The 25,978-nt window shown below is 47.3% G+C and overlaps 11 protein-coding genes and 2 non-coding genes across 13 annotated transcripts; 9 read left to right on the forward strand and 4 right to left on the reverse strand.

Moving 5' to 3' along the window:
• Window positions 1-16: 16 nt before the first annotated feature.
• On the forward strand, window positions 17-2,906 carry SPPG_01873 (uncharacterized protein; the record flags this gene model as incomplete). Its single annotated transcript, XM_016750184.1, has 16 exons — window positions 17-344; window positions 404-513; window positions 585-740; window positions 797-833; window positions 897-986; window positions 1,050-1,159; window positions 1,219-1,258; window positions 1,319-1,342; window positions 1,409-1,618; window positions 1,687-1,861; window positions 1,977-2,221; window positions 2,284-2,349; window positions 2,414-2,472; window positions 2,553-2,657; window positions 2,718-2,771; window positions 2,835-2,906. The coding sequence occupies 16 exons, from the start codon at window positions 17-19 to the stop codon at window positions 2,904-2,906; spliced, it is 1,881 nt and encodes a 626-aa protein (XP_016610831.1).
• A 59-nt stretch (window positions 2,907-2,965) lies between these two features.
• SPPG_01874 (uncharacterized protein) lies at window positions 2,966-4,600 on the reverse strand. Its single transcript, XM_016750185.1, has 7 exons — window positions 4,294-4,600; window positions 4,057-4,242; window positions 3,901-3,993; window positions 3,688-3,832; window positions 3,488-3,630; window positions 3,228-3,417; window positions 2,966-3,162 (listed from the first exon to the last, which is right to left on the reverse strand). Exons 1-7 carry the CDS (start codon window positions 4,582-4,584, stop codon window positions 3,026-3,028), a joined length of 1,185 nt encoding a protein of 394 aa, XP_016610832.1. The 5' UTR covers window positions 4,585-4,600; the 3' UTR covers window positions 2,966-3,025.
• A 2,247-nt stretch (window positions 4,601-6,847) lies between these two features.
• Window positions 6,848-8,505, forward strand: SPPG_01875 (uncharacterized protein). The gene is made up of 3 exons (XM_016750186.1): window positions 6,848-7,023; window positions 7,080-8,240; window positions 8,306-8,505. Exons 2-3 carry the CDS (start codon window positions 7,717-7,719, stop codon window positions 8,412-8,414), a joined length of 633 nt encoding a protein of 210 aa, XP_016610833.1. The 5' UTR covers window positions 6,848-7,023; window positions 7,080-7,716; the 3' UTR covers window positions 8,415-8,505.
• A 2,529-nt stretch (window positions 8,506-11,034) lies between these two features.
• Window positions 11,035-13,241, forward strand: SPPG_01876 (uncharacterized protein; the record flags this gene model as incomplete). Its single annotated transcript, XM_016750187.1, has 7 exons — window positions 11,035-11,150; window positions 11,212-11,464; window positions 11,523-11,613; window positions 11,674-12,434; window positions 12,498-12,551; window positions 12,620-12,975; window positions 13,047-13,241. The coding sequence occupies 7 exons, from the start codon at window positions 11,035-11,037 to the stop codon at window positions 13,189-13,191; spliced, it is 1,776 nt and encodes a 591-aa protein (XP_016610834.1). The 3' UTR covers window positions 13,192-13,241.
• Window positions 12,946-14,382, reverse strand: SPPG_01877 (uncharacterized protein). Its single transcript, XM_016750188.1, has 5 exons — window positions 14,297-14,382; window positions 13,919-14,133; window positions 13,582-13,831; window positions 13,394-13,522; window positions 12,946-13,333 (listed from the first exon to the last, which is right to left on the reverse strand). Exons 1-5 carry the CDS (start codon window positions 14,318-14,320, stop codon window positions 13,319-13,321), a joined length of 633 nt encoding a protein of 210 aa, XP_016610835.1. The 5' UTR covers window positions 14,321-14,382; the 3' UTR covers window positions 12,946-13,318.
• A 272-nt stretch (window positions 14,383-14,654) lies between these two features.
• Window positions 14,655-14,726, forward strand: SPPG_10043. Its single transcript has one exon. It is a non-coding gene; the product is annotated as a tRNA-Pro (tRNA).
• Window positions 14,727-14,841: 115 nt separating this feature from the next.
• SPPG_01878 (CAMK protein kinase) lies at window positions 14,842-17,629 on the forward strand. The gene is made up of 14 exons (XM_016750189.1): window positions 14,842-15,154; window positions 15,217-15,278; window positions 15,347-15,477; window positions 15,538-15,590; window positions 15,656-15,696; window positions 15,759-15,909; window positions 15,968-16,032; window positions 16,105-16,204; window positions 16,264-16,294; window positions 16,370-16,489; window positions 16,567-16,669; window positions 16,730-16,845; window positions 16,910-16,995; window positions 17,055-17,629. Exons 1-14 carry the CDS (start codon window positions 14,876-14,878, stop codon window positions 17,535-17,537), a joined length of 1,821 nt encoding a protein of 606 aa, XP_016610836.1. The 5' UTR covers window positions 14,842-14,875; the 3' UTR covers window positions 17,538-17,629.
• Window positions 17,554-19,011, reverse strand: SPPG_01879 (uncharacterized protein). Its single transcript, XM_016750190.1, has 2 exons — window positions 18,657-19,011; window positions 17,554-18,599 (listed from the first exon to the last, which is right to left on the reverse strand). Exons 1-2 carry the CDS (start codon window positions 18,977-18,979, stop codon window positions 17,813-17,815), a joined length of 1,110 nt encoding a protein of 369 aa, XP_016610837.1. The 5' UTR covers window positions 18,980-19,011; the 3' UTR covers window positions 17,554-17,812.
• A 64-nt stretch (window positions 19,012-19,075) lies between these two features.
• SPPG_01880 (uncharacterized protein) lies at window positions 19,076-20,878 on the forward strand. Its single transcript, XM_016750191.1, has 4 exons — window positions 19,076-19,156; window positions 19,225-19,269; window positions 19,336-19,473; window positions 19,543-20,878. Exons 1-4 carry the CDS (start codon window positions 19,115-19,117, stop codon window positions 20,725-20,727), a joined length of 1,410 nt encoding a protein of 469 aa, XP_016610838.1. The 5' UTR covers window positions 19,076-19,114; the 3' UTR covers window positions 20,728-20,878.
• Window positions 20,879-21,028: 150 nt separating this feature from the next.
• On the forward strand, window positions 21,029-21,100 carry SPPG_10044. The gene has a single exon. It is a non-coding gene; the product is annotated as a tRNA-Pro (tRNA).
• A 516-nt stretch (window positions 21,101-21,616) lies between these two features.
• Window positions 21,617-23,099, forward strand: SPPG_01881 (uncharacterized protein). Its single transcript, XM_016750192.1, has 4 exons — window positions 21,617-21,753; window positions 21,819-21,917; window positions 21,974-22,359; window positions 22,431-23,099. The coding sequence occupies exons 1-4, from the start codon at window positions 21,726-21,728 to the stop codon at window positions 22,902-22,904; spliced, it is 987 nt and encodes a 328-aa protein (XP_016610839.1). The 5' UTR covers window positions 21,617-21,725; the 3' UTR covers window positions 22,905-23,099.
• Window positions 23,030-23,995, reverse strand: SPPG_01882 (uncharacterized protein). The gene is made up of 4 exons (XM_016750193.1): window positions 23,799-23,995; window positions 23,521-23,720; window positions 23,324-23,459; window positions 23,030-23,265 (listed from the first exon to the last, which is right to left on the reverse strand). The coding sequence occupies exons 1-4, from the start codon at window positions 23,976-23,978 to the stop codon at window positions 23,161-23,163; spliced, it is 621 nt and encodes a 206-aa protein (XP_016610840.1). The 5' UTR covers window positions 23,979-23,995; the 3' UTR covers window positions 23,030-23,160.
• Window positions 23,996-24,499: 504 nt separating this feature from the next.
• Window positions 24,500-25,970, forward strand: SPPG_01883 (transcription factor TFIIB). The gene is made up of 3 exons (XM_016750194.1): window positions 24,500-24,679; window positions 24,775-25,370; window positions 25,457-25,970. The coding sequence occupies exons 1-3, from the start codon at window positions 24,535-24,537 to the stop codon at window positions 25,706-25,708; spliced, it is 993 nt and encodes a 330-aa protein (XP_016610841.1). The 5' UTR covers window positions 24,500-24,534; the 3' UTR covers window positions 25,709-25,970.
• The last annotated feature ends 8 nt before the right edge of the window (window positions 25,971-25,978 follow it).

Raw genomic sequence — 25,978 nt, forward strand, 5'->3', positions numbered from 1 at the left:
AGTCATTCTCGCGATCATGGCAACCAAGTTTGTCGTTGAGGGTCTGACGAGCTTTCGCACGGCCATTGAATTGGGTCTATCAAATACGATGTCCTCCTCCACAAGTCAAGCCGTTGTCACTCGCGGCGGGTCGGTGAATTCGGCAGAGAAGGTTGGAACTCCGTCATGGAAGACTATTCTTGCGCTCGCAGTTGCGGGAGTCGCGATTGGTGCGGGGGCCTGGTATGTCCTGAACGCATCCGGCACCCCAAAGAAGCCCAAGCGTCCTTCCACTGGTGGAAAGAAGAGGACCAAAACTAAGAAGGAGGCGCAAGTTGAGGAGGGAAACGAAGCAAAGCGGTCGAGTAAGTGGAAAGCACTGAGGATCTGTCACTGCCAGAAATTGACACTGGTGCACATTTAGGCGAGAAGACTCTTCCAGCAGAAAGTAAGACGTCCGTTCTCCCCGAATCTGAACCGACGAGTTATCCCGAAAACCTCTTTCCCGCAGACGTAGAGTCGCTATCGCAGGGGGTACGGTGTAACAGCATATGAGCAATGTTTGAAAAACGGAGACGGGTAATGCTCATACGTTGCTCACATAGGCACGAGCAGAGCTAGCCAAATCGGCAAAGACCCTTGGCAACAAGTACTATGGAGAAAAGAAGTACAAGGAGGCTATTGACCTATATACGCAGGCAATCATTCTTCAACCCGACGCAGTGTTTTACAGCAACCGAGCAGCTTGCTACGCAAACTTGGTAATCACCATCTCCCGTGTCGCGCGTGGAATGCATACTCATGGCGCCTGATTTAGAATGACTACGATAAAGTTGTTGAGGATTGTACAGAAGGTAGGATGGCCCGGTGGCGCTCTCTCGAAGTGTGACGAGACAGCTTACACATCTCATCATCAGCGTTGAAATTGGATCCCAACTATATCAAGGCACTCAACCGAAGAGCTCAAGCGTACGAGAACGAAGATCGATGGGTGGATGCTCTAAATGGTACGATGAAACGTCCACTTTCACTGGGTGGCGGCAGATACTGACTCATGGAGTGTAAACCAGACTACACTGTTATGTGCGTTCTTGAGGAATTCAAAAATGACGCAGTTCTTAGCTCTACCGATCGCGTTCTGAAGACATTGGCGCAAAACAAAGCCAAAGAAGCCATAAAGGTAAGCTTCATGTTGAACCGTTTGAGGTGCGAACGAGTGGTCATATTCTTTGTCCATAGAGCAAATCCCCCAGGCTCCCGTCGGATACCTTCATCGCTGGTAGGCTTGTCTTGTTCACTGCAAGCTATAACTATCTGACACTCATCGTTTCTTGTTCAGCATACATGGACTCTTTCAGGCTGAGTACGGAAAAGTCCAGAGTTGGTAATGTTTTTTAATTTAGGAAAACTTATCCTTTTTATCTTGCAGCCAGTAAAGGAACCGGAGCTGTCGTTTCCCAAGCGGTTATCGAAGAGGGTGATGCGCACTTGCAGCGGGCATTCCAAGCTATAGGCGACCGAAAATGGGACGTGGCTTATGAGGCCAGTACCGCTAGTGTCGAATCCGGAAAATTGAGCTCCTTCTTTGAACCGCTTGCGTACAACTTACGGGCCACCTTCGCTTTCCTTCGGGGAGACGGTAATACATACCATCTTCAGTAACCTGGAAGGGAAATTTAACAGTCTAATTTGTATGATATTCTTCAGTTGAATCTGCCCTGGCGGATCTGGAGAAATCACTGGAACTAGATCCGAAGAACGTGAATACTATCATCAAGCGTGCGTCGCTTTTCATGGAACGCGCCGAAGTAGAGCAAGCCATCAAAGAATACAATCGAGCTATCGAGATTGACCCCAAAGATCCAGATGTGTACTATCACAGGTGAGAGGATACTTCGTGTTGTGTTACTCTGTGCTTGCGACTCACCTACCCACGTTTACCAGGGGTGAGTGACTGGTGTCGTGGCTGGTTCCCGTCACATTAGGCTAAGTTGCAGTACAGGTCAGATCCGTGTGTTGACACAAGATAACTACGGAGCAATTGAGGATTATAAGAAGAGCATTTCGCTCGATGACACCTTCGTATATGCCCATATTCAGCTTGGAGTAGCGCAATATAAGCTGGGAGACATTTCTACCGCGGTTACCACTTTTGAAAAGGCCGCACGAAAGTTCAAATCTAGTGGGGAGGTGTTTAACTATCATGGAGAGATCCTTTTGGATACGCAAAGATTTGACGAAGGTAACAACCTTGCTCTTGCGTACTGAGCTGTGTTGAGAGAACTAATTCGGTAACTCTAAAAGCCCTGGCAAACTTCGATAAAGCCATTGAAATGATGCCCAATTCTCCCTTGCCGTACATAAACAAAGGTACGACTTTGAGGAACGAAGGACATCCGCTGACATGCGCTAATTGCTCGGCGGTTTGCTGCAGCTATACTATACCTTCAATGGAAACAGGATGCAAGCACTGCAGAGGCAGAATGCCGAAAGGTAGGGGAGCATCAACCCACATTATTGCCAAATTCCGTCACGTGCTAAGGCTTGGCCACTCTCGGTTTTGTTGTAATCAGGCGATTGGAGTGGATCCACTCTGTGATATGGCGTACGCACAATTGGCACAACTCCTTCTCCACCAGGGCAAATTCGAAGAATCGCTCGATGCATATGACAAAGCGGTGAGTGGAAAACATATATTTGGGGTCTATTATGATAATCTAAAACGGGCTTCATCTTAGGCTGATCTCGCGAGGACGGAACCGGAGCTTGCGAACGCTATTGCATTGCGTGAGGTATGCTCTGCAAATGGGTATCGCCAATATCCCCTTACTGACTGCTTTCTTTTCGCCATATAGGCTGCGGCGGCGCAATTGTACGTAGCAAGGAATTACCCCGCTGTGATGGCAAGACTAAGAGGGGGCATGTAGATTAGAGACTAGCAGATTGGATAGCAGTGTGGTAATTGGTTGCATTAGTCCTTAGAGTAGGATGGGGTAAGTTGCATGTATTTCCGCATATCACGTTATTGTAAGTTACAATGCCGGCCCTATGGTGCGCGGCTCCGACCAGCAATGAATTTTGCCAGCTTGTTCTTCGCATATACAAATGCCCGACCGAGCCCAGCCGTAAACACTCCTTTGATCGACTGGGTGATTGCCGGACGTCTTACAATGTCTGCCAAACCTACAAGATACCACACCTTTGTGAGAAACAAGCTGTTGCTATATTGTACGGAATAAACAACATACTTTTTTCTATATATCGGGGCAATTCGGGCGATGAGACTACAGAGGCAGACAGCTCTGGCTCTTGTATGTCTAGCTGCCTTATTTTCTCCGTACGGGAAATGTACCACCGGTGATAATTCTGCACCAATGCATTCATGTGCTTGGGTAGTTTCTGAACCAGCGACGCCCGTAGTCTCACGTTGTAGTCTTGCTATATCGTATCGAGAGTCGTTCGTCAGCTCCAAACCTCGATCTAGACCTTAACTAGCATAAACACCTACCTCTATGGTTCCATCAGGTAGGTAGTTCGCATTTGGCAGATCCTCTACAATGGGCTTGTATATCTCTCGAAAAGCGTCCATCTGAGTGTATACTATGTTGTAAATTTTATGAGGGTTCTCCCCAAAGCGCATACGGAAATCCCCTGCAGCAGCCGTATTCAATGTGTGAAGAAGACGGGACTGTAAATATCACCGATTACCTTTATATGACAGTCCTGCAATCGTGGTAAATAGTTCTTCTTCAGTAAAGTGCTGGGGGAGAAGCAGCAAAGCTGTGCGCACGGCCGTTCGAAGGTTTTTACGATTTGCGAGGCTGACTCGGGCATCATCTCGCAATACTTTGACCTTTTGCAGGCTCGCTCTTCAGTAAGAGTATCGGTGGCAAGCGTTCTAGATACAGACAATATACGTACGGGTTTCTGCAGACGTCCAGCCAGATACAAGGTTTCCCATTCCATTAAATCTCGGATGAGGCGATCCATTGATACTACACCATACTTGATCCTCTGCAATAATCAGAGCGCCAGATAAGTAACCTGAGAAACCACAAAAGGACCCGCATTACCCACCATCCCTCCCACATGTACGTCTGGATTAAAATACACGCCGGCTCCTACTCGCTCCTGCACCTTCGATACAACATTGCTCCCCAGGTATGCTAACGCAGAATAATGGTGACGATTTTGTCGAATATTTAGCGAATGCCAGTGCTCCGGATGAGTGACACCGAATATAAAATCAACCATTGGTGCATCCTGCTCATCGTGAGTGGACGTCTTCAAAAGCTACGAGGCTGCAGCTCCTACCTTCGCGCCCACACTGGTCTGCTTGTATCCTTTCTGCCGAAAGACGCCTGAGCCATAAGCAACCGCGTATCTCACTGGTGCATTAAAGTCTGCTAGAACTGCGTGTAGTTTTTCATCAAGTTCAGGATGGGAGGCCGTGCTGGTTTCTCGGAGTACATGACTTGCGTGATATCGCCTCGATGCAATTATAAGACATGAGCAACGTCCGCGTGCAGTAGTGCCGTGTGACAATCCCTGCAAAAGGTCCCGTTTCACTCCAGCAACAGTCGACTTTCTACAGAAGACGTTCATGTTTCCGCGATGACACTCTGCTTGAACACTGTGGGGTCGTCATTCCATTCTCACAGCCTGTCACATGACATATCACGTGGTGGGCATATTCATCTCAGGTCTAGCGTATATTAACCTACTTTGGCAAAATGTTTGGTAGTAACATCAACACCCGGCGTGGCTTTACAACCAGGGTGAAATCAAGGCTACGCCTTCTCCATGCAGGATGAACTAGATGCAGATCATGGAATGAGTTTCTTTTCCGAACCTCGTCAGGGCAATGATTTGTTCTTGACGAGCGTGATATTTTTGACCCGACACTAGGTAGAAATGTAGAATAGCGGTCAGGATGACGCGTAAGTAGTACATAGCTTCTGCTGTTTTCCATTTTCATTCCACAAAGCCCGTCCTATATGAACTTGGTCGGCTTTTGAAACCGACTTGCGAGTTTCAATGCCTGACTTGAGAAGCCTTCCAACCTTCACACGGGGCATGCATATCGCTCCTCAGCGTTTATGTGTGAAGATAGAGGCCAATTGCGGTAAAGGGCATTTATTCCAAACAGAAAAGCTACGGTGCCTCATCAAGAGCCCTGGCATTCTTTTGTGTACACCAAGATCATAGAAGCGTAGGTACCGTAATAAGTCCATGCTGAAAATAGGCGTATGAGCCAATCAAAATGTATTCTCGTCGGCAAAGCAATCCACAGATTCTAAATTAAGTTAAACCCAATATCCGTAAGCTCCGACATAGTGTGGAGGTGCTTGAAAATGGCACTAAGACCCATTATTATCCGGATAATCCGGTTAATCATATCGCATAATCAGCACCCCCATCTATTGCTCAAAGTGGTGTGGCATGCATATAATGTTTTTTTTTTTAAACTGCAGTGAGGCACATGCCAAAGGTCTATAAAAGGGGGCCTTTTGCTGTCTCTCCCCTTCCTCACCAGCTCCTCGACTCTCAAACCATCTGCGCAACACTCATCACGACCCACATTGCGACTCAGTCAACCATGAGAATGCAGATGTGGTGGTGCCGAGGACCTCGCCCTCCTGACTACAACCAACTGGAACCAGCAGCAACCACTCGGAACCAACAAAGCTGCTATTATACTGCCACATTAGTTGAGCTTGGTTGGTATGTACCAACAGCATTTCTTTTCATTCTGTCATTCATCTTGCTGACATGCAGTTTTTTATAGTCTCCAAGCCTTGTCACTGAAGATCCTCCAGCTTGTGAGTCTCCCCAATGTTGCGAAGACTCTGGCTTCAATGCCATCAAGAGTTCTGGATCAAGGCCTAAGGGATCGCGTGTGGTAGTGGGCAATTATCCGGTTAGAACCAATTGTTACTGTATAATTGCCCAGTAGTAGTTAGTTAGTTAGCTTTTCCGAACCGGTTGTCGCCAGTTTATTCCCTGGTGTAGTAGCTAGTGCCAGTTTCTGTCACCTCTACTCTATAAATGTCTCCCATGACGCGTAGGTATAATTCCAAGATCTTTAATTTTGCAAATGGAAAGTTCCAAACGTGCTGATTGTCTGCTACAGAAGCCTCGTTTGACTTTCTGGCAATGCCACAGCTAGCGACCATTGCAAGTAAACAGCAGTCTACACAGAACACAATACCTCACGCCGCGTTTATGTTGCCACTGATGCCACAATTCCTTGCGTCCCGGCTATAGGAAGTCCTTGATATGCAATTGGGTCTCTTCGCAGTTGAGGGCCGGAGAATAGGGTACCGTCAAGTTGCGACTGTTACTTCGGCTGGTCTAGGTATGGGAGTATACCATTCGTCTACCCCTACTTACGCCCCGTTATGATACTTACGCAACACCCATCAATATACTGTTCCGCTAGTCATGAGCGAGTGCCCTCGCCGTTATATATGAGTCCCTCATAGGTTACCAGTGTCGCGACCGACTCGTCCCGCTCTGCATGCAATTTCCCAAGTCTCTTAACTCTCTGTGGAAACTCCTAATTACTTGAACTGTCCCCTATGCTAATCAGCTTCCTTTCGTGCAATAAAGGTCTCCAACTCTTAGATTCGGAAAGTGGCATATTATTTCATTTTCTTCGAGTATGGAACAGGTTTAAGTGATAGTAATTCCGACTATATTAGTGTGCAGGACATGGATAATGTCACCTGGTTTTAGTGGTTTAAATGAAAGGAATAAATGCGATTAACCACCCCGACTGCGCATTGATTACGTAGTCATGTAATTGCTGCTACTATGGCAACATCGGACGCAATTGGAGAGTCTGTCATAAGGTCATTCATTGCACACCGAGTTCCCTGGACGAAGGGACGACTAAATGCAACAAAATCTTGAGCCTGCCGACATAGTGCCGCGCCTCACGTCTACGGATTTACCTGACTTGTTATACTGTGGTGAAAGGTCGTTATCTTGGCTGTGCGAAGGCACAAGCGAGTTGAACACAATCTTGCGCTCGTTGTTGAAGTAAGAGCTTTTGACTTGCGTCTGTGACGTTCAAAACTTATTCCAATCAATTGTAGCACTCGTCAATGTTACCTTCCAAACCCCAGGGAATACTATCAGCAACCGTTCCGGCCACGTCTTCTTTAGACCGTTTACGACGTGATAGCAGCATTGTTCCCGAGCCTTCTATCGCAACTCGCATTGCTGAACCTAGCGCTCCTGGAAACCCATGTGGTACCTCTCTTGACGGCGGTATTTCAGGTGGCGGAGTCTACGATTTTCGGGCCTATCCTTCATCCCAGACACATTTACCTCCCGAAAACGTTTACGATTCTAGTTTGGTGCACGGGACAACGTTCAATGCGATAGCATTCGGGGCTTCCTTGGTAGCCGCGGTTCCGCGACGGGAGAGGGCGATATTACAGAACCAATTGGCCACCGCGCGACTCATGTATCATCGGGAGCTCTACCCCCGAATGTTCACCCAAGAGAGGCACATCCTCTAGCCAACTGTGCGGAAGTTCTGGCAGTGGCAGCAACGTGCCACCCAGCATCTCGTCTTTTTCTCAAAACTTGGATCAGAAACTCCCGACGTCGCAGACCGGTACCGCATTACATTCCCAAGGAGTTCTGTCGGGATTGCCATCAGATGTGCCATCACCTCGTGTGGCAGGGTCCAGTTGCGGAGATCTGGGACAGGTCCATTTTTCGCTCATGGAGGCGTTCGCAAATGAGGCTCCTGGCATGACCTTTCGTTCCTGGGAAAGGGATGATTTCGAAGATATCTACGAAGACATACCGTTCCTTCGTCGTCATTGTATTATCCCGCTCCCATCGACGGATGATTGTCTGTTATTGCTAGACGAGAGTGGTCGGTTTTTGATGTATATCCTTGATATGTCGGTAGTGTATCTAGTTGGGAACAATCTGGAGGAAGGGTGGCGAAGGTTCCTCGAAGGTTCGCAGGGAAGATGGTCTTTGGTTCTCAACCGAATGGATTCGGACACTGGCTGTCTCTTGAACGACGCCGCCGGCATGAACGTAGGGATAACAACCCTGGTTTTAACTCCCAGTCATTATCCAACGGATGCCGAGGTTATGGCTCACGTGGCAGAAAGCATCCAGGAAATGCCCTTCGTTTCCGAAAAAACGATTGCCACCCAGAAAGCATGTGCCCTTCTGGAGTCCGTCAACCTCCGAGATTATGTTACCATTTCTCTCGCCGTCTCAAACACAGGGTGCGTATTTCATGCCATGCAATCTGGTCGTGTCTGACTGACTTTTCTCTTCGGTCTTCGAGCAGGTTAGTCGAGATTTCGGGACTGTGGAAGAAAACAAATGATGAAGAACAGGTGCAGAAGCTCTTGCAAACGTATGGGCAAAATCGGTTAGGGCTAGTGGGATTAGAGTAGATTTATTCCCAATAAAGTCACCGTCAACGAAGGTTCATAAACGCTACGGCAGCTAATATATAGGAATACACTACAAACTGATATGTGGATACACTGCTCTGAAAGCCCTCTCAGTGCCTCGCTCTCGAAAATAACCTTCAAATTGTTCACGACCTATCCTACTAGCAGCAGATTGCAAGTCTCTGATCAATTCGGCCTCCGTTCGGGGACGTTGTTCCGAGCAAGCTACACTCGTAGTGTACAGATTCCGCAGATGCGTCTTCAGAGTTCCAAATACCAGTTCGACCGGATTATACATTTCTCCTCGTGGGGGTAAGAAGACAACTTGGCATCCTTTGTCTTCTATAAGTCGTCGAACGCCAGGATTGAAGTGCTGCTTTGAAGGGTTCACACAACGTCCCGCTTTACCCGAACGATCCCAGATGACCACTTCATTCGGGCGTAAATTCGGAACCAAATTTTGCCATACATAATGGTAGAAGTTTAGGTCATTAGCCGCTTCTGCGTCAACGATCGGTGGATGAACCAATCCGTCTTCCCTGATCGCAAGATATATTGTCCATCGCTTTCCATGCCTGGAACGCTCCCGTGATATAGGGCATCCCTGTACGCTACGACCTCGTCCCGGAGCCTCGTTGTCATATATAAAGCTCTCATCCATGTAGACTCGCCGCGACATTGGGATGGTTCTCATTAATGCGCAATAATCCTTGACAAGCTGGAAGGATTCCTCCGAAGAATAGGTCTCTTGTTCGTCACTGAATAACTTGCGCGTGAACTTCGCTCTTTTCAAGTACTGTGAAACAGTCCTTGGACTGATCCTGTTGTCGAACAAACGAGCAGCTTGCAGGTTTGTCAATCCAGGATTCTTTCTAAACTCTGATAGAAGACGAAGTTGATCGTCTTCGGTAAGCTTGAAGTCAGGTCCCTTCTTCTTCAGTGGACGAAGGTCGTGGGTTTCTTCCCATTGTTTTTTCCACCGAAATAGAGTTCTACGGTTGACTTTAAAAGTGGAACATACTGCAGCAGCTGTTGAGTTTCTGAGAGCTTTAACAGCAGAGATGCGGGTCTCTAGGCTCCTATGCTTATTGCGAGTATGCTGGATAAGTTCTTTCGAAAGTGAACTGTTTTCGACCATCGAGACGGGAAAGAAAATGAATCTCCTCAATTGTGACTCGAAGTGGATGGGGAGTTCATAGACTAAATGTGAAAGTGCCACTTTCAGCATTCCGAAACAATTGAACCATTGAGGTTGGATACAACCAGTGACATTATCCATATCCTGCACACTTATTATTTAATTAAAAATGAGCACACCTCTAGGTACGGCGTTACTTACTGCATCTCAAACAAGGAAGCAGAGACTATCCTTTCCAAATTCAAGGAATTCAAGGCATGGATCGAACGCACCACGGACAAGAAAATACGCATTAAAAATGAGTTTGCGTTCTTGGCTTGTTAGTGTAGAGGTGACAGAAACTGGCACTAGCTACTACACCAGGGAATAAACCGGCGACAACCGGTTCGGAAAAGCTAAGCTACTACTAGGCAATTATACACGCAATACGTAACAGTTGGTTCTAACCGGATAATTGCCCACCACCACACGCGGTCCCTACTAGGCCTTGATCTGGAACTCTTGATGGCATTGAAGCCACACTCTTGCATCCAGGAGCGAATCGACTGGGCAGCGTCACAAGCTGGGGGATGTTCAGTGACAAGGCTTGGAGACTAGAGAAAAAAACTGCATGTCAGAAGATGACCCGATGACAAGAAATGCAAGAAATGCCATTGATACATACCAACCAAGCTCAACTAATGTGGCAGCATAATAGTAGGTTTTGGTATCGGATCCGATCGGTTGCCGCTGGTTCTGATCACGGTTGCTGTCGGGCGGTCGAGGTCCTCGACACCACCACATCGGCGTTCTCATGGTTGACCGAGTCACGATGAGGTTGCAATGTGGGTCGCTATGAGGTTGCAACGTGGGTCGCAATGAGCGTTGCGCAGATGCTTGTGAGTTGAGGGATAAAGAGGAAAGAGGGAAGAGGGAGCAGGTCCCCTTTTATAGACCTTCGGCATGTGCCTCACCGCAGTTTAAAAAAAAAAACATTACAATACATGCCACACTGCTTTGAGCAATAGATGGGGGTGCGATATGATTAACCGGATTAATCCGGATAATAATGGGTCCTAGTGCCATTTTCACTCGCCTCCACACTATGTGCTCTGAGGTAAGTACGGGTACGCATGAAATATTTACGGTCGTTAAACAGACGTGCTACGAATTTCTAACCCGAGTTTCTTTAATATCGCAATAGCTTGCATTCGGGTTTCCAACGTAGTTTGCTTCTTCTTCAGGATATTACAATTTGAGGAGACAGCTTGTGTTTGTAACAAAAATGCCAGGCATTATGGTCAGGCAATCAGCGCTTCAAAACTGCAAGATGGTTGGAAGGGCATATAAATTATTAAGGATCGTGTCTGCCGCTATGCACTGGATGTAGATCGGCAGAAGTATCGGACAAAACAATGGGTACCAAGTCGGCTATTAGTCACGTGATATTGTAGTGGCTGGCATCTTGATATGTGCTCCCGCCCGCCCACACCATTATGCCTAATGATCTTGCCCGCTAAAAAACAGTTCCTGTGTCCCAACTCTGTGTGCTCTACTGCCGCACCGTCAATTCAGGTGCGGAGATTGTCAAATTTCGATAGTCATGGTGAGCTTTTCTGGTGAGTTGTAAGACGCATTCTGATGCTATGTACTGGTGGACTCTTCTCACTCTGGTTGCAGCGCCAGGTGCGCTACCACACTCTTCCCTTGCGAAAACTGTTTGGCTCTGGTGTGCAAGACTCTTTCATTGGTGAAAGATGCTAGTGGGGAAGATCTGGCGACGCGTAGTTCAATCTTGAATGAGCGGAAAACGAGTTTGGAAAGTGTAGGCACAAGGTGTAAATCTTGTGGGTTCTTCAATGTCACGGATGCCAAGGCCAGGCAAATATGCGGTCTCCCTGTCCACCCGGCCAAAATCGATGGCTCAGAAATGGTACGACCCCCTGTACTTATCTGATATTGAGCCAAAGTGGCATCTAACCATGAACAAGTTGGCATTCGAAAAAGAGATTGATGACCGAGGATATGTGGCCAACCAGATCAGTCTATGCCACGAAATCAAGCACATTCTAGCGACAAGAGGTGATTTTACTCCCTTCCGTGAAAAAGCTCAAGGGACAGGCGGCTAATCCGATGCGGTAGGAAATGCGCTGCATGAGGGAATCCTTGAACCACTTGGCCCAGAAGCAACCGAAATGCCAGTGGAACCTTCCGACAAAGACCCGGAACGGATTCCGATGGCCCCAGCTCCTTCTCTTAGTGCGAGTGGGCTCGCCAGGGCAACCTCTCACACTGAGAGTGAATGTTGTCAGACCAATGTTGTCTCGTCCATACTGTCCAGTACCGACCTGAAGCATGCTGGAAATCAAGCATCATTACAGCTGTCTGTAGCTCCCCAACCCACAGGCAGAAAGAAAAATCGCAGACGGAAACGGGTTGCCAAAAACGCCAAACAGGCCACTGTAGACCAGAGTGGTGCTGCTCCCTGTCAACCGGACCATACTGAATGCCGAGCTCCGGGTATGTGTCAAAAAATTCAAGCTCAGCCAACGTGCCCTTCTTCCGATGCTACAACAGAACTGGCATCACATGCCCTCTCTCGAAAGCGTACATCACATGAGTATGACGAGACAGATGGTCCTAAGTCCAAAAGAGCAAAACTCAACAATACAGTGCCCCAGCCAGACGTGACCTCGGGAACTTCCTCACAACCAGTGCGTGCAACTAGCGTTCCTCTCACAAGCTCAGCTGGTCTCCGCATGGCGACGATGTCAGATCGAGAACTGGAAAAGCGGCTCTTCGAGTGCAGAAATCATCTCACTTGGCTACACAAAAGACTAGATGTGGTTGCAGCAACGCGGAGAAACTGGGGCGAGCGGGCGTTTACACGATGGGATTATGAGGTGACCTCAAAAGTTCAATTATTTAATAGCCGGAAGTGCCTCTCACCAATATCTCGAAACTAGCTACTAGAGTTATCTTATAAGCATAGTAACAGCCCTATTTCCAGAAATGCGAAGGTGAAGCAAGGCTCCCCATATCCTCTCCGGCTATGTGCGGTTGTCTAATTTTAATCACATCCATCCAGGCTCTGCTTTTGCTTGCTCGTTCACTAACGGGCTCACCGCACCCAATCTGTGGTTCACGGGAGGAGATGCTCTGTGCGGGAATGAGTCTCGAACAAACGACCAACAGTGTGGAACCAGTTGCCATAATTCTGAATACAGCGTATCGGTCTTCCGTCAACACCTTCAAAAAGGATTCTTTACCGTTTATGCGAGGACTAGGGATTTTGAACGAAGAGCTGAATGAAGTCTATGACTCACTCTTGTTCGAAGCACATGAGGTCATTGACCGATATAGCACTCCTTCGGATGAGCCAAAACAACTTTCATTCACAAATTTCAGTGACCGCGCAAATCGGCCTTCATTGAATATGCAGTGGTGAGATATTGTTAGACTTTGATGTTCCGCATGCGAAAAGTAGTGACTTGTGTGCTAATATGGGGTGAAAGGTTGAAGCCCGGAACTCAAATCGACCGGCACATCCAGAACGCCAGGGAATCAGAACAAGCAGCCACACATGCAAAGCTGTGTGATCGGCTGATGTACTTGAGAAGATTCTACGCTTTTTTGTCCAAACTTCTGTTGATATCATAAATTTAAATATTTCATGGCTAAATCGCAATACTATTTACATTGAGAAATCACGTTGTCCTCTGTGTGTTGTTGGAACAGAAGAATCGAAGAAGAATGCAGTCTCGCAATTAACACACGTCAGCAAAGTCTACGCTGCAATTTGCTGCGAAAACTTAATTGTAAGCCAGCTGTTGGGGCCCGCAATGAAATCAATCCTACAAACCATCTCGTCTTGTTCGTCACTGCCATCATCATCAATCATCCGTTTGAGTTTTCCTTGTTGTAAAATCTGCTCATGGGTATATTTTTTGATGAATTCGTCATCGCTGGCTCTCCAGATTGGCTCAAATTCCTATGACACCACTGTTGGCCACAGATATATACAGACTTCCAACATAGATCTCTACTGACCTTCAACTGATATTTGAATCCTTCGTTAGGGTTCATGCAAAATCTTTTATTTTGAACGAATGTGAAAGATTCTTGGAAGCCCCATCGCTGCGACATCATGACGTAGGCGACAACGAATGAAGGTGATCGAGATATGCCGCTATTACAATGGACAAGAACACGGCCTCCCTGTTCTAGTGCATAGTCGATGAATTGCTTCGCGTCGGGAAAGTATGGTATTAGGTTTTGCATGGGGGATTCGGACACCTCTCTGATAGAAAATCAAGAAACAACAAAGGAGGTCAGATATCTTCTCATCTTCCTACCATCGGACATGGAAACACGACTGATATCATACATGACATGATAGACAAAGTCATCTGGGAAAGTGGTTTTGACGACATGTCGCTCGTTTGAATCTCGTATGCATAGTACATGCGTTATGCCCTTTGACTTTAGTAGCTCCTTATTCTTTGAACACTGATATGGGCCGAGCCAAAGACCAGGAAGGATCTCCTGCATCTCTCGTCGCATTTCATATCTCCAGTCGTGTACATCCATTCTGAAAAAGTCCTGCATAAGGCAAAGAAATACAGGCAGCTATTAGTGAAAGAGCCGTGAATCGGCAGCGACCCCCAAGTGCCAGATATGAGGGCGGCGGGCCAGCCTGTTTAGCGGCTGGCTTGGCCAGTCTCGCTCGCCATTTGACTTGCAGGCCGGAGCAATCTATCTGTACCTGTGAATTTCCTTGTGCCATCATCGCGCACTTGTGCACTATGGAACCGCGCAATAGATGGTCGTAAAGCCTATCATACAATCCTGCCAGAAGTGCAAGACGGTCAACGGGACAAGAGCTTACCGAAGCGACGTATCACGTGCTCTATATGACCCATGCAAACAACTTTACGTACTTGATACTATACTTATCATTGACGCCTCGCCAATACATTTCTCGCCGGCTTTCCTGCGCACCTTTCGTACCTTGGATGATGACAATTACAAGATAAATGCCAAAGGACGATTATATACACGGTTTGGTGTTTGAGGAAGTCAGTATAAGATATATGATCTTCAGGATTCCGCCAAATGCATCGGGGCCTATGGTCTAGTGGTACGATTCCCGCTTTGGGTGCGGGAGGTCCTGGGTTCGAACCCCAGTAGGCCCCTTTGAATAGCTTCCAGTAGTGTTTTTTAATTCAACTTTTGGGTATGCGCGAATATTGCCCATCTTACTTGCACGTGAGGAATAGTGGAGTGTCAGCTCACACGACGATATCGGACGGGCAGCTTGTCCTTTGCTCACCTTCCGCTTCGAATGAACGACAAGGACCTGGAAGCTACTCAACCTGCTGGGGAGACGCTGGATACGTTCTCACCAGCGGTGAATGAAGAGGAAGAAAGTCCGTCAGTTTGGGGTGTTTTAAGATCCCTGAACCCGGACTATGACGACTTTTTATTGTCCAAAGCCCTTGCCAGTCATGAACAGAACTCTGCTGCGCCAAGCAGAGCCGGCTATCTACTGGGACGTCATCTAGAGTGTGATATCAGATTCACCAACCCACAAATTTCCAACAGACATTGTCTGATATATAAGGTAGCGTCAAGGTCACCTTTGGTATGTTCCACCTGTGTGTTGTTTATTCAACCTATTTGTAGGAGAATTGCTGGAATGACCACTTGAATTGCATGGAGGAATGCGTCTTCATAGAAGACCTAAGGTTGGCTACTTGATTTTCCTGGGGTATGGTCTGGCAAGGTATCCTTAACAACTGTCCTGCTTCGATAGCACCAACGGGACGTTTATCAACGGTAAACACCTCGGCCGTAACAAGCAATACCGTCTTCAACATGGGGATGAGATACAGCTGGCTATATCTGATCCACAAAAGACAAATCGAGAGCCTTTTGATGATCGATGTGGGTAGCTTGTGCATTGATCGCCTGTAATTTCCAGCCGGTTAACGAGTTCAAGTCCAGTTTACATGTTTCAACTTCCACGACGAATGAGGAAATCTCACGCCAGTGGAGATGTGAGTCTTTGGATGCGCTTTAAGCTACGATCAGCACACGGTACTTACAATTATTCGCCCGGAAGAGTATCCATGACAAGTACCTGATCACGAAATCTATCGGAAGGTAGACACTCCCATTTCTTGAAACTTACATTCTCGGCGATTCGCTCAATCTTATGTTTGCAGTGGCAATTTCGCTACCGTGAAGCTTGCAGTTGATAGAGAGACCGGAGAAAAAGTCGCCATTAAGGTGGTCCTGAAAAGTAGAATACGGGCAAAGCCAAAGTTTATAGAAAACCTGCGCCAGGAAATAGCCATTCTTATGGGTCTTAGACACGTATGTTCCCGTGCAAGTGCTGGATGCGGATACCATACTAACTTTTTATACCCCAAAGCCAAATATCGTCTCAATTAACGGCGTTTATGACGAAGCTCAATATGTATACATTGTGCTGGAACTGTTAGTGAGCAGAAGTTCACCTCACCTTTTATATTCGCGACTTCGCCTCTAACTATACTAATCTATTTGTAGGGTGCAAGGGGGCGAGCTTTTTGACGCAATAGTGGAACATAGGAAATTCTCGGAAAGTGTAGCGAGAAAGGTCATGTTTCAATTGTTTTCAGCCCTGAAGGTTTGTCCAGGAGATTCTTTTGCATTCGCGAGTGATGACTTATGTCCTCCTCACTGTAGTATTTGCATGACCGTGGGATAACACACCGAGGTAAGACCATTCCCGTGTTTGCTTGGCAAGCAGCATGACTTGTACGGCCTCTCTGCTGACATGACCGGCCCCCAGATTTGAAGCCAGAAAATATACTTCTCGTCTCGAGGGATCTTGCAGACTTGCGGATAAAGATATCGGATTTTGGACTTGCAAAGTTAGCCGGGGAAGATTCATTTTATGGGACATTATGTGGTACGTGGAATGGAAAGTCACACTTACGGGCACTTGTCCGTTTGGCCGTATGGAATCTAATTTAGCCAGCTTTAAAGGGACTCCAAATTACGTTGCACCAGAGGTTTTGGCTCCTAGCACCGGGCGCGCGTATACGAAGGCTGTAGACCTTTGGAGCTGCGGCGTTATTTTGTATATATGGTGGGTTCACGTTCTGTTGCTAGATGCCTATTTTAGCTATTGTGAACCAATGGGATGCAGTTTGTGCGGGTTTCCTCCTTTTTCCGAAGAGCTCAGTCCTCCGGGTATGCCAGACCAGATCCGACAAGGGATATACAAGTTCCAATCGCCATGGTGGGACCGTGTATCCCCAGAAGGTATGCTAGTTGCAGTTCGGCAGCTGGCTACAGGCTCTGTTCATTTATGACTTATTTTTCTCAGCTATTGATCTGATAAAGGGCCTTCTCACTGTGGACCCTGAGAAGCGGCTTACTGTTGATCAGGCCCTTGATCACCCCTGGATGAAGGTTGGTTCACCAGTTCCCGAAATACACCCTCTGTTATTGACTGACCCCGCCCTTGCAAGAAATCACAAGCTTCCAATGGGTCACCTCTGTCAATGGCACCTGATACAGTCGATCCCATACCTCAGTTCATACGCGGCGACACGTTGTTATCACCGGCAAAGAAAAACCGGAAACGAGAGTCTACCCCTCCATTGCCGCGAACTCCGAAGAAAACGAAAATGCATTCAAACTTTGATGACAGTCCTGCGACAGCAAATATCTCCCCTGTGAGCACACCCGGGGCGCCAACACATGCCCCTGCGGCCGAAAACTCTCGCCTTAATTCAAATGCGGATAGTGTTATGACGGATGTGAATACTGAAGGGGATAGAAGGAGTAGTACTGGGTCCGTTCATTATCAGGAGGATGACAAAGGAAGTGGTAAAAAAGGTCGGCGTACTTCTGGAGGGCGCCGGAAGAGGGACACCACCCCTGAGTTGACCACGTCGCCAAGAAATGTAAGAAGATCGGCGAGACTACAAGGACGTAAAACTACACAGTAATTTCCCTAGATATAACTGATATATATACCCGTCGATATTTTGCATGTTAAAGCTAATATGAATCTTACACATTTTGGATGGTACCTGGATTCCACTTCATTGGTCCATTTATAGATGTCCCACACCAAGTTTGGTTGGAGTCTATTCTATGTTATTCTCAAAGCATTTACGATCTAGAGTAATGCACATCTACGCCCTTTGCCAGACAGAGAAGCAGTTGAATGGGCAACCCATTTTTCAAATGCTCCAACCCCCCTTCGGATGGACATTTTGAATCAATCTATGTAGTTGATCTTTTTGTCGCCCAAACCTTTTGATGTTTCAACAATTTTATAAACACCAATCTCATCCTTTGGCAGCGTGACGGAGCAGATCGACTCCACCTGACCTTCCTCCCCGACGACACTTTCAGTCCTTCCAAGCGTCACGTCCCATTTGCTCGCAGTCACTACTTGGCCGCTAATGGTAGCTCCATTCTGCAGCTCCACCTCCACAATCTCAGACTGCGGAGGAACTGTTCCGCACTCTCCCACTGTAAACTTCCGCGTTAGCACTTGTACAGCATCCTCAGCTGAAATCGCAACCCCTGTTTCCGTCCGCTTCTCCAAGTAATCTAATAGGCGATCGAGCCAGGAGGCAGTGAGCGGATAGGTTTCTGTCCATGTGGAACGAAGAGAAGGCACAGAGCGAGCCAAAAGAGCTGTGGATCCCAGCATAAGGTCGGTCATGTGCGGATGGGTGGTCGATCTGTGGATGCCGTGCCATTGAGTTGACTCTGGCGATTCACTTTGATCCACGATGAAAGATCGATTGGACGTAAAGTCATTTGTGGACATCGGAGTGGATTCAGTTAGCATGGATTCAACAGTTTGGAGATGAAAGTGGACGGGATGAGCTTGGGCGACTGGGTATCGAGGATTGGTGTGGAGAGGAACGAGAGCGGGTCGGAATACTTTATCGCACCAACTCGTAAGGGCGGCAGAGAGACCTTCGTGGTGCCGAGTATGTGTTTGTGACCCAGCGGCTGCAACGGGACCGGAATAGAGTGTAGGGTACGGAAATCTATGTAGAAACTAAGTTCCTCCTATCATCCTGAGAAAAACAACGAGCCTGACTCACCTCCGCTCCAAAGCTCTCATAACGCTTCCTACTCCCCAGTACATGTCCTTTCCTATCTGCACAATAGGCACAGGGATCTTTCCAAGTCTTGTCCCAGCAACTCGATGCACCGCTCCCCCATCCAGTCCTGGACATTCATACCAATCCAGGTCCTTCAACCTTAACGCCCACCGAATTCTTTGTAGATCATTATCGTGAAATATATCCGCAGCTGGCTTTTTTGTATCTAAAGAGGGTCTGGAGTGCAAGATAATTGGTGGTACATTGGGTGGGTGAGAGCCAAGTGCCAGGCGAGCCTGAAATCTTGCAATGATGTTGGGCATGGTGGGCGGTGATCTGTCGTTTGAAAATCGGAGGTGTGTGTCATCCGTGCCACGTGAAGGCATCAAAGGAGTGCTTCATTGAGGCTGAAGACTTTGGCTTTCAACAATTCCGCCCATGGCCATCTCCCGTTGACCATGAACCTTCCCGAGCCGCAACCGACTACCGACTATTATGCAGTATGTGGTATACCTGCTGCGCGTCGTCTGATGCAGATAACTGAGACATGAATAACCGCATGATATAGATACTTGGGGTGGAGAGATCGGCAACTCCCGACGAAATAAAAAAGGTACTTGCGTCTCACTAATTCTTTATACCGTGGTTTACTTTGTCTAAGATTATGCACTACTTGTAGGCTTATCGTCGACTGGCGCTCCGTTACCACCCAGATAAAACCGGTCAGGATCCGAATGCCACTGAAGTCTTTCAAGGAATTGTCAAAGCGTATGAAGTGTTGAGTGACGAAAAAAAGAGAAAGATTTATGATCAATATGTGAGTTCGTCTCTTCTGAATTTGTTACCTGTACATCTCCTTTGCCTGTATATTTAATAATGCGTCCAGGGCGAAAATGGCATCAACGTGTTGTCGCAAATGGCCGGTACACCTTTTGCTGACCCGGACCTCCTCCTCGCCCTCAATTCCTTCTTTATATTTGGATCCATCCTTTTTGCCATCCTAATCCTATTTCCGACTTTCGTGTCCCTTCGCGCTGATCACAAAGTGGCATGGTCTTGGGGTGTAGTTGCAATCCCACTTTTTATTGTCGACGCCATTGTAGTGCTGGGCGTCCTGACTGCGCCAGCAGGTGACGAAGATGGTTATGTTGAGCTGGATGATGTGGAAGATGACACCGGAAATTACAGCGGAGGTTTCAATGAAGATCGATCAGAAAGGATTTTGAGAAGAGAGGAGATGAAAGCAAGGAGACGGAAGCAAGGGGCATGGAGGAAGTTGGTGAGACTAGCAGTAGTGGGCTTGGTCATTGCCTTCCAGATTTTGGTAGTCTTGAGACTTGATGGAAAGCTTTCTTGGAGCTGGGCTGCAGTCTTCGCCTCCTGGTTTGCGGTCGAAGTATGCAACTTGGTCATGGTCTCGTACGACCTTGCGTCGTGGCTTCGAAAGGGTGTGCCCGTTACACCCTTTGCTCCAAACAGTGATCCCGAATCACAGCAATTTACACCCACACGTCCACTATCCTCAGAAGAGAAGATACTCCTTGCGGTGGATGCTTACGATCTGTCCGTTCTGCGAATTTTGCAATGCGTCCTACTCGTACTCAAACTCGACGACATCATCGCCTGGGATTGGCGCATTGTCTTCCTACCAACTTGGATCTGGGGAATCTTGCAGCTCACACTTCTTATCTTTGATTATATCCGCATCCGCCGTCTCGCAGCAACTGAACTGAGTGTTCGTCCCGAGCTTCGAGCAGCATTCTATGCTCGCCTCGTCGGATTCTGTATACTTGCGGCGGTATTCTACTCTGGCATAGGGTTGCTGGTAGTAAGGCTGCAAAACGAATGGCAGGGTGTGCACGGCATTCCACCTGCGGCTGTGGTGCTTATACCAGTATTTGTGGTCCTATCTTTGGCATTATGTTGCTTGGGATGTTGTATGCCATGTGCGGTTACTGCTCTGAAGGATGGCCTATATAGAAACGGACCCGGGTCGCCATTTGGGGATTTTGCTACGAACCGGGCGTCCAACGGACAAGAACCTCCTAGCGATGGTTCAAGCAGCTCTTGACCGGGCAGTAAGATCGGCTGTTTGTACATGTATAGTATGGCAGACATCTAATTTTCAGCTGCTGATGTTTGTACCTTATATTTGAATTGTAAATTTGTGCTTTTGTACGCTATGATGCTATGATGAATAATTTGACTAGTCTATGAGTGAATTCGACCCTGGTCGCTGCCGCTGGACGGCGGCCCCTCGAGCAGCTGGCATTTGATTAACCAGCCGACCGCAAGGAACAGCATGAGAGGTGTTCTGAAGAAGACTCCTTTACGATCATATACATGTATACAAAGAAACTTGATTTTCGTCGGGGCCTATGGTCTAGTGGTACGATTCCCGCTTTGGGTGCGGGAGGTCCTGGGTTCGAACCCCAGTAGGCCCCTTCTTACAGGGAGACATACATTTTTGGTATCCTTGCTCGGATCTCGCGCGATGGATGGATTTACCAATCTTCTTGGGGCCAGAATGTAATTCGATGTGCCTGGAAATCCGTGCTGGGGTAGGGGACCTTATTTTACGGTGGCATATGCTGAGAACAGACATACATTTAATCTCTGGGTTTCTTGACGACAATATGATCATTACGTTATGAACAAAAACCTCTGCCTTTCGAAAAGTACTATCATGCAGCTCGCATTGTACATGGCATGGTGCAGTCAGTGGTATGCAACACATGGTATTGAAGATAACATGTGGCCATTCGATAGGCCTACACGGCACACGTTCTTTCCTTCTGCCTTTCTGCTTCCTTTTCTTTTCGCTAGTTTTGCTGGTAGTGATGCAGTAAGAAGTTCCTCCTTGAATTCACATCTAGTGAACCTGGAAACAGCATTTCCGTTGAGAATGCCCTCCAACCTGTGTATCGTTTGAATGTCAGCAATGGATAAGCAACAGACCCAACAACTGATCGACATTGTCGCGTGTGTCACGTGTTAATACCAGGGCTAGCAGTGACAGCGCACAACGATCAGAGCCATCCGCAACACACAAAAGTGCAATCAGCCGCCATGAACTCTGCAGAAGCTGCACGAAGCCGTATGTATCGAGTGTAAAGAGTCAGTCAGATTGGTCTGTGTGCAATTATTGAAAAGAGATTTCAGCCTCATCAGACAGTGACGAGGAGGAGGAAGAGTACTCGGACAGCTCCGGTACAGGATCGTCTGTAATCTCTTGGATCAGTTGGTTTTGTTCTCTTCCAGGTTAGTAAGGTCAGTCTATTTGTGCTACCCGCAGACATATCTGATGTATATTACAGGCCATGAATTCTTTGCCGAAGTTCCCGATGACTTTGTAGAAGATGATTTTAATTTAACGGGCCTGCCGAGCAATGTCTCTTACTATAACGAAGCTCTGGACCTCATACTGGATCTGGAACCGGAGGACACAACCCATGCTCCTCAAATGACTGTTGTTGAAAGCTCGGCAGAGTTGTTGTATGGGCTGATTCATGCTCGGTATATTTTGACAAAACAGGGGTTGCAGGCCATGGGGGACAAGTATCAGAATGATCTCTTTGGTCATTGTCCGAGAGTATTGTGTGGGGGATGTAGTGTGCTGCCTTGTGGGAGATCGGATCAGCCAGGGATTGATACCGTCAAGATGCTGTGTCCGAGATGCGGGGATTTATATCATCCTAAGGAGGTTTGTCATTTCCGGGTATTGTGCTGCATCAGCCCCGCCGCTCATCAAACTTCAAATCCTCTTGTATCTAGCCGAAATATCAAAATATCGACGGCGCTTTCTTTGGCACAACATTCGCCAACATGCTTTTTCTAAACTACCCCGACCTTGTTCCACCTGTGATTACCCGTCCTCCTCGTGCGTCAACTATATCGCGACGAAGCCCTCGCGACGGTGACGATTCTGAAACTGAGGATCCTGCATACGACGATAATGATTTCCTTGATGATGATGAGGATGACGAGTACGATGATGACCAAGTGGCTCCATTGTCAAATTACAGAATCTATACACCAAAGATATTTGGTTTCCGAGTCAGTGAGCGGAGTCGAGTGGGCCCACGTATGCGATGGCTGCGATGGAAGGAAGGGATTTCAACCGAAGGTCCGGAATGGGGTAACGGGCTTGTGCAGCGGGATGGCAATCGGGGTGGCGGTGGTGGGACAAACTCACAGACAGTGGAGGAGGATGGGAGGGTAGATTGGAAAGAAAGGAGCGTACAATAACAGTAGTAATGCATTGGCGCACCAGACACTAGTAGAAGCGCATTACTTCAATGGGTAACGCTCTTTGGCATTGCCTTCTGGCGCACCTTGACCTAGCATTTTGCTTGGACGTCCATAAATAAGCATAAAGAGCAATAAGGTGACCACAGGTGTCCTAAGATTAATGCCAAATAACGATACTATACTATATACAAGGTGATATGGGTCCAGATGAGCATGCTATGTACATGGCGATAAGAGAAGCAGGTACGGGTCATCATTTCATCCCCTGAATCTTTTCCAATAGGTGCAACACCTGATTTGCCATGACGGGCTGTCCCTTCCTCGTCTTTCGTTGCAGTTTATCCCGGACGTCGTTTCGCTGGTCAATCATCAAATGTTAGTAGCATTTCAACTGGTGACTTTGGTCAAGCCCTCACCTTTGCATAATACTCTTTCCGTTTCTGATTCTGTTCTTCTTTCAGCCGCTTGGATTCTTCTATTGCTGCTTGTCGTTCCGCCTTTTTGCGCTCTGCTTCCACAATGAGCTTGCCAAATGGATTTGGCTTTGCAGGTCTAAATACATTATTTTCAATGAAAAGTTTCCGGCTGGGATGTATGCCAGCAGCGACCTGACCGTTTACTCTTCTTTTCCCTCTTTTGACTCTGCCTTGTCTTTCCCAATGACTTGGGGACGTCTGCTTTATCAATTTTTTCAGAGTCACTTTCTGATGTGTCATTTGCGGATTCGTAGAGTTTTTCTTTCTGATCCGACGAATATCCCTCCAGTGCATCATGGGTTCGTTCTTCAGTTTGACTTGAAAATATATCCGCCTTCTGAGAAAGAAGAGAGGGAGCATCCCTTAGCAATGAGACCCATGCTCCTCCAAAACAGTGAATCTCTCAGCCCCTCACCTCCTCCAATTGCGATTCATTTTGACCCAGTCCTTCCGTTTTCAATAGCTTGTAATACTCTTTTTTGATTTTCGTACGTCGAATCATTTCCGCCTTCTTGGCAATGCCAGGGTTCCGCTGCTTTGCCAGTGGCTTTCGGAATTTGGAGTTTGCATCCTTGAGATACTTTCGGCCAGTCATGGTTTGAGGTCTCTTTGTGATCCACAGAGAGGTTTGCAAAACTGAAGATCTTGGCTGCTGCCTCAAAGCCGGTGGTCACGTGTTTTTCGTAAGCAGTTCACCTCATGAGGGCTGGTCAACAGCAAACCTGCCCTCTACGCAAAACATTCACTCTCGCCTCTTGGCGGAGTTGCAGAAAAGACCAATTGAGGAGGGAGCCGCTGCTGCGATGTGATGCGATCTGAGCAACGGTTTAATCGAATTATCATTTGGCCCTTGCCATCACCTTGCAGAATTCAGCGCCAATCACCTTGCAGTAGAACGATGATTTCTTTGGATTTTCTCATGCTTTTCACAGTCTTGACAGTCTTGAATTGCGTCAATTGCGTCCGCTCAATATCATAAAGCCAGTCATCCTCCTATTAACAATTGATGTGTTCAATTAACAATCCCAAAAAGCTTTGAAATAGTCACTGCTTACATAATCTATCACATGTGCAGGGCTATAAGGCCAAGTTGCGTTCGCTTGCGTTCTCTCTTGTTCTTGTTCGTCGTTTGAAGAGAAGTGCAAGCAGTCATGACACAGCTGGCTTCCCAACAACCGGCGACCAAAGCACCATTCGCAGACCTGAACTTGCGGCTCATTTGCCAAGACTGTCAAGACCCAGTACCAAACATTGTGGAGGACTTTGCTGCTGGCGACTTGATTTGTGGCAACTGTGGTATTTATTGCTCGCATGTCCTTTGTGCCGTGTGCTCACTGAATTACCTGTTTAACCATGACTTCTATTTGCTTGACACTGCTTGTCACTTCAAGGTCTAGTGCTGGGAAACCGTATCATTGACACTCGGTCCGAATGGAGAACCTTCTCGAACTCGGACGACAACACTGATGACCCATCTCGTGTAGGAGCAGCTGGGGACCCTCTCCTCGGCGGGATGAACCACATCGACTCTACCGTCATCTCTCAGAGGGATGGAGGTAGCGGTGCAGCTCGCGATTTGAGTCGGGTACACGGCAAAGCGACAAATCAAAAGAGCGAAAAGAACCTGATGACAGCGTTCAAGGAAATCCAGACCATGTGTGAACGGATTGGTTTATCGAAGCTAGTATCTGATTCCGCCAAGCAAATGTTCAAAAGAGCAGAAGATCAAAAGGTTCTGAGAGGGAAACCTCCCGTAGCGATCATGGCCGCGTGCATATATATTGGGTGTCGTGAAAATGGAAACACCCGTACTTTCAAGGAGATTTGTGCCCTCACCAAGGTGTCCAAAAAGGATATTGGCCGAATCTACAAAGTCCTGCAACCCCTCCTGGATAAGCCCTCCCAAGAAATCTCTTTAGACTCCTATGTCATCCGTTTTTCTTCTGCGTTGGACGTTGGTCAAGATGTCATAAGAGCTACTAGTGAGGTAAGGCATTGCGTTTATTGTCCTTTGCCCATGGGATGGTTGTATCAAATGATGCTACCATCCTTATATTTGCATGTACAACAAAGGTGTTGAAACGGGCCCAACATCTCGGTACCCTCGCTGGCAAAAGCCCCATCTCCATTGTTGCTGGATGCCTCTATTTTGTCAGCTGTCTTTCCAAAGATGATGAAATGAAGTCTGCAAGGGATATTGCAAATGTGGCGGGATGTACCGAGGCGACGTTGAAGAATGCGTACAAACTCCTGTATGATGCCAGGGAAGAGTTGGGCAAGGACCTGAGGATGGCAAAGGAACTCAAGGCTTTACCGGTGCCTTGAAGTGTGTCTGGGTTAGTTTTTGAGGAGACATTTTCCCTTAGTTAAGTATCTAACGCGGACGTCCCTCATCAAGATATTTTTGATAGCATTGTTTTTTCAGATAGAATTATCAGCATGGTAAAATGTGTTGTTGGCATCAAGTGTAAATATTTAGAACCACGGTGGACGGTCGAGATTTTCTTTTGGTTTTGCGCATATTGTGCCGCATTGCGTGTTCTGTTACGAAAATTGTTGACAATATAATGTTGCTCGACATTACCGCTTAGCTGT

Source organism: Spizellomyces punctatus (assembly GCF_000182565.1).
Source record: "Spizellomyces punctatus DAOM BR117 chromosome Unknown supercont1.3, whole genome shotgun sequence".
In the NCBI taxonomy this organism is placed as follows: Eukaryota; Fungi; Chytridiomycota; class Chytridiomycetes; order Spizellomycetales; family Spizellomycetaceae; genus Spizellomyces; species Spizellomyces punctatus.

Coding starts and splice junctions, on each gene's coding strand:
- SPPG_01874 (XM_016750185.1), bottom strand. CDS start 4,584: ATGAACGTCTTCTGTAGAAAGTCGACTGTTGCTGGAGTGAAACGGGAC. Junction 3,833..3,900: donor CTGGACGTCTGCAGAAACCC/GTACGTATATTG, acceptor AGCCTGCAAAAG/GTCAAAGTATTGCGAGATGA. Junction 3,631..3,687: donor TGCAGGACTGTCATATAAAG/GTAATCGGTGAT, acceptor CGGCTGCTGCAG/GGGATTTCCGTATGCGCTTT.
- SPPG_01875 (XM_016750186.1), top strand. CDS start 7,717: ATGGAGGCGTTCGCAAATGAGGCTCCTGGCATGACCTTTCGTTCCTGG. Junction 8,241..8,305: donor CTCGCCGTCTCAAACACAGG/GTGCGTATTTCA, acceptor GTCTTCGAGCAG/GTTAGTCGAGATTTCGGGAC.
- SPPG_01877 (XM_016750188.1), bottom strand. CDS start 14,320: ATGATGGCACAAGGAAATTCACAG. Junction 14,134..14,296: donor TGGCACAAGGAAATTCACAG/GTACAGATAGAT, acceptor TGCCTTATGCAG/GACTTTTTCAGAATGGATGT. Junction 13,523..13,581: donor GATTCAAATATCAGTTGAAG/GTCAGTAGAGAT, acceptor GTGGTGTCATAG/GAATTTGAGCCAATCTGGAG.
- SPPG_01878 (XM_016750189.1), top strand. CDS start 14,876: ATGAACGACAAGGACCTGGAAGCTACTCAACCTGCTGGGGAGACGCTG. Junction 15,155..15,216: donor GACATTGTCTGATATATAAG/GTAGCGTCAAGG, acceptor ACCTATTTGTAG/GAGAATTGCTGGAATGACCA. Junction 15,591..15,655: donor AATCTCACGCCAGTGGAGAT/GTGAGTCTTTGG, acceptor TTCGCCCGGAAG/AGTATCCATGACAAGTACCT.
- SPPG_01879 (XM_016750190.1), bottom strand. CDS start 18,979: ATGCCCAACATCATTGCAAGATTTCAGGCTCGCCTGGCACTTGGCTCT. Junction 18,600..18,656: donor ATGAGAGCTTTGGAGCGGAG/GTGAGTCAGGCT, acceptor GTTTCTACATAG/ATTTCCGTACCCTACACTCT.
- SPPG_01880 (XM_016750191.1), top strand. CDS start 19,115: ATGAACCTTCCCGAGCCGCAACCGACTACCGACTATTATGCA. Junction 19,157..19,224: donor CGACTACCGACTATTATGCA/GTATGTGGTATA, acceptor CGCATGATATAG/ATACTTGGGGTGGAGAGATC. Junction 19,474..19,542: donor GAAAGATTTATGATCAATAT/GTGAGTTCGTCT, acceptor TAATGCGTCCAG/GGCGAAAATGGCATCAACGT.
- SPPG_01881 (XM_016750192.1), top strand. CDS start 21,726: ATGAACTCTGCAGAAGCTGCACGAAGCC. Junction 21,918..21,973: donor TTGGTTTTGTTCTCTTCCAG/GTTAGTAAGGTC, acceptor TGTATATTACAG/GCCATGAATTCTTTGCCGAA. Junction 22,360..22,430: donor ATTTATATCATCCTAAGGAG/GTTTGTCATTTC, acceptor TCTTGTATCTAG/CCGAAATATCAAAATATCGA.
- SPPG_01882 (XM_016750193.1), bottom strand. CDS start 23,978: ATGACTGGCCGAAAGTATCTCAAGGATGCAAACTCCAAATTCCGAAAG. Junction 23,460..23,520: donor AGGGAAAAGAAGAGTAAACG/GTCAGGTCGCTG, acceptor TAATGTATTTAG/ACCTGCAAAGCCAAATCCAT. Junction 23,266..23,323: donor GGAAAGAGTATTATGCAAAG/GTGAGGGCTTGA, acceptor ATGATTGACCAG/CGAAACGACGTCCGGGATAA.
- SPPG_01883 (XM_016750194.1), top strand. CDS start 24,535: ATGACACAGCTGGCTTCCCAACAACCGGCGACCAAAGCACCATTCGCA. Junction 24,680..24,774: donor CTTGATTTGTGGCAACTGTG/GTATTTATTGCT, acceptor TGTCACTTCAAG/GTCTAGTGCTGGGAAACCGT. Junction 25,371..25,456: donor TCATAAGAGCTACTAGTGAG/GTAAGGCATTGC, acceptor TGTACAACAAAG/GTGTTGAAACGGGCCCAACA.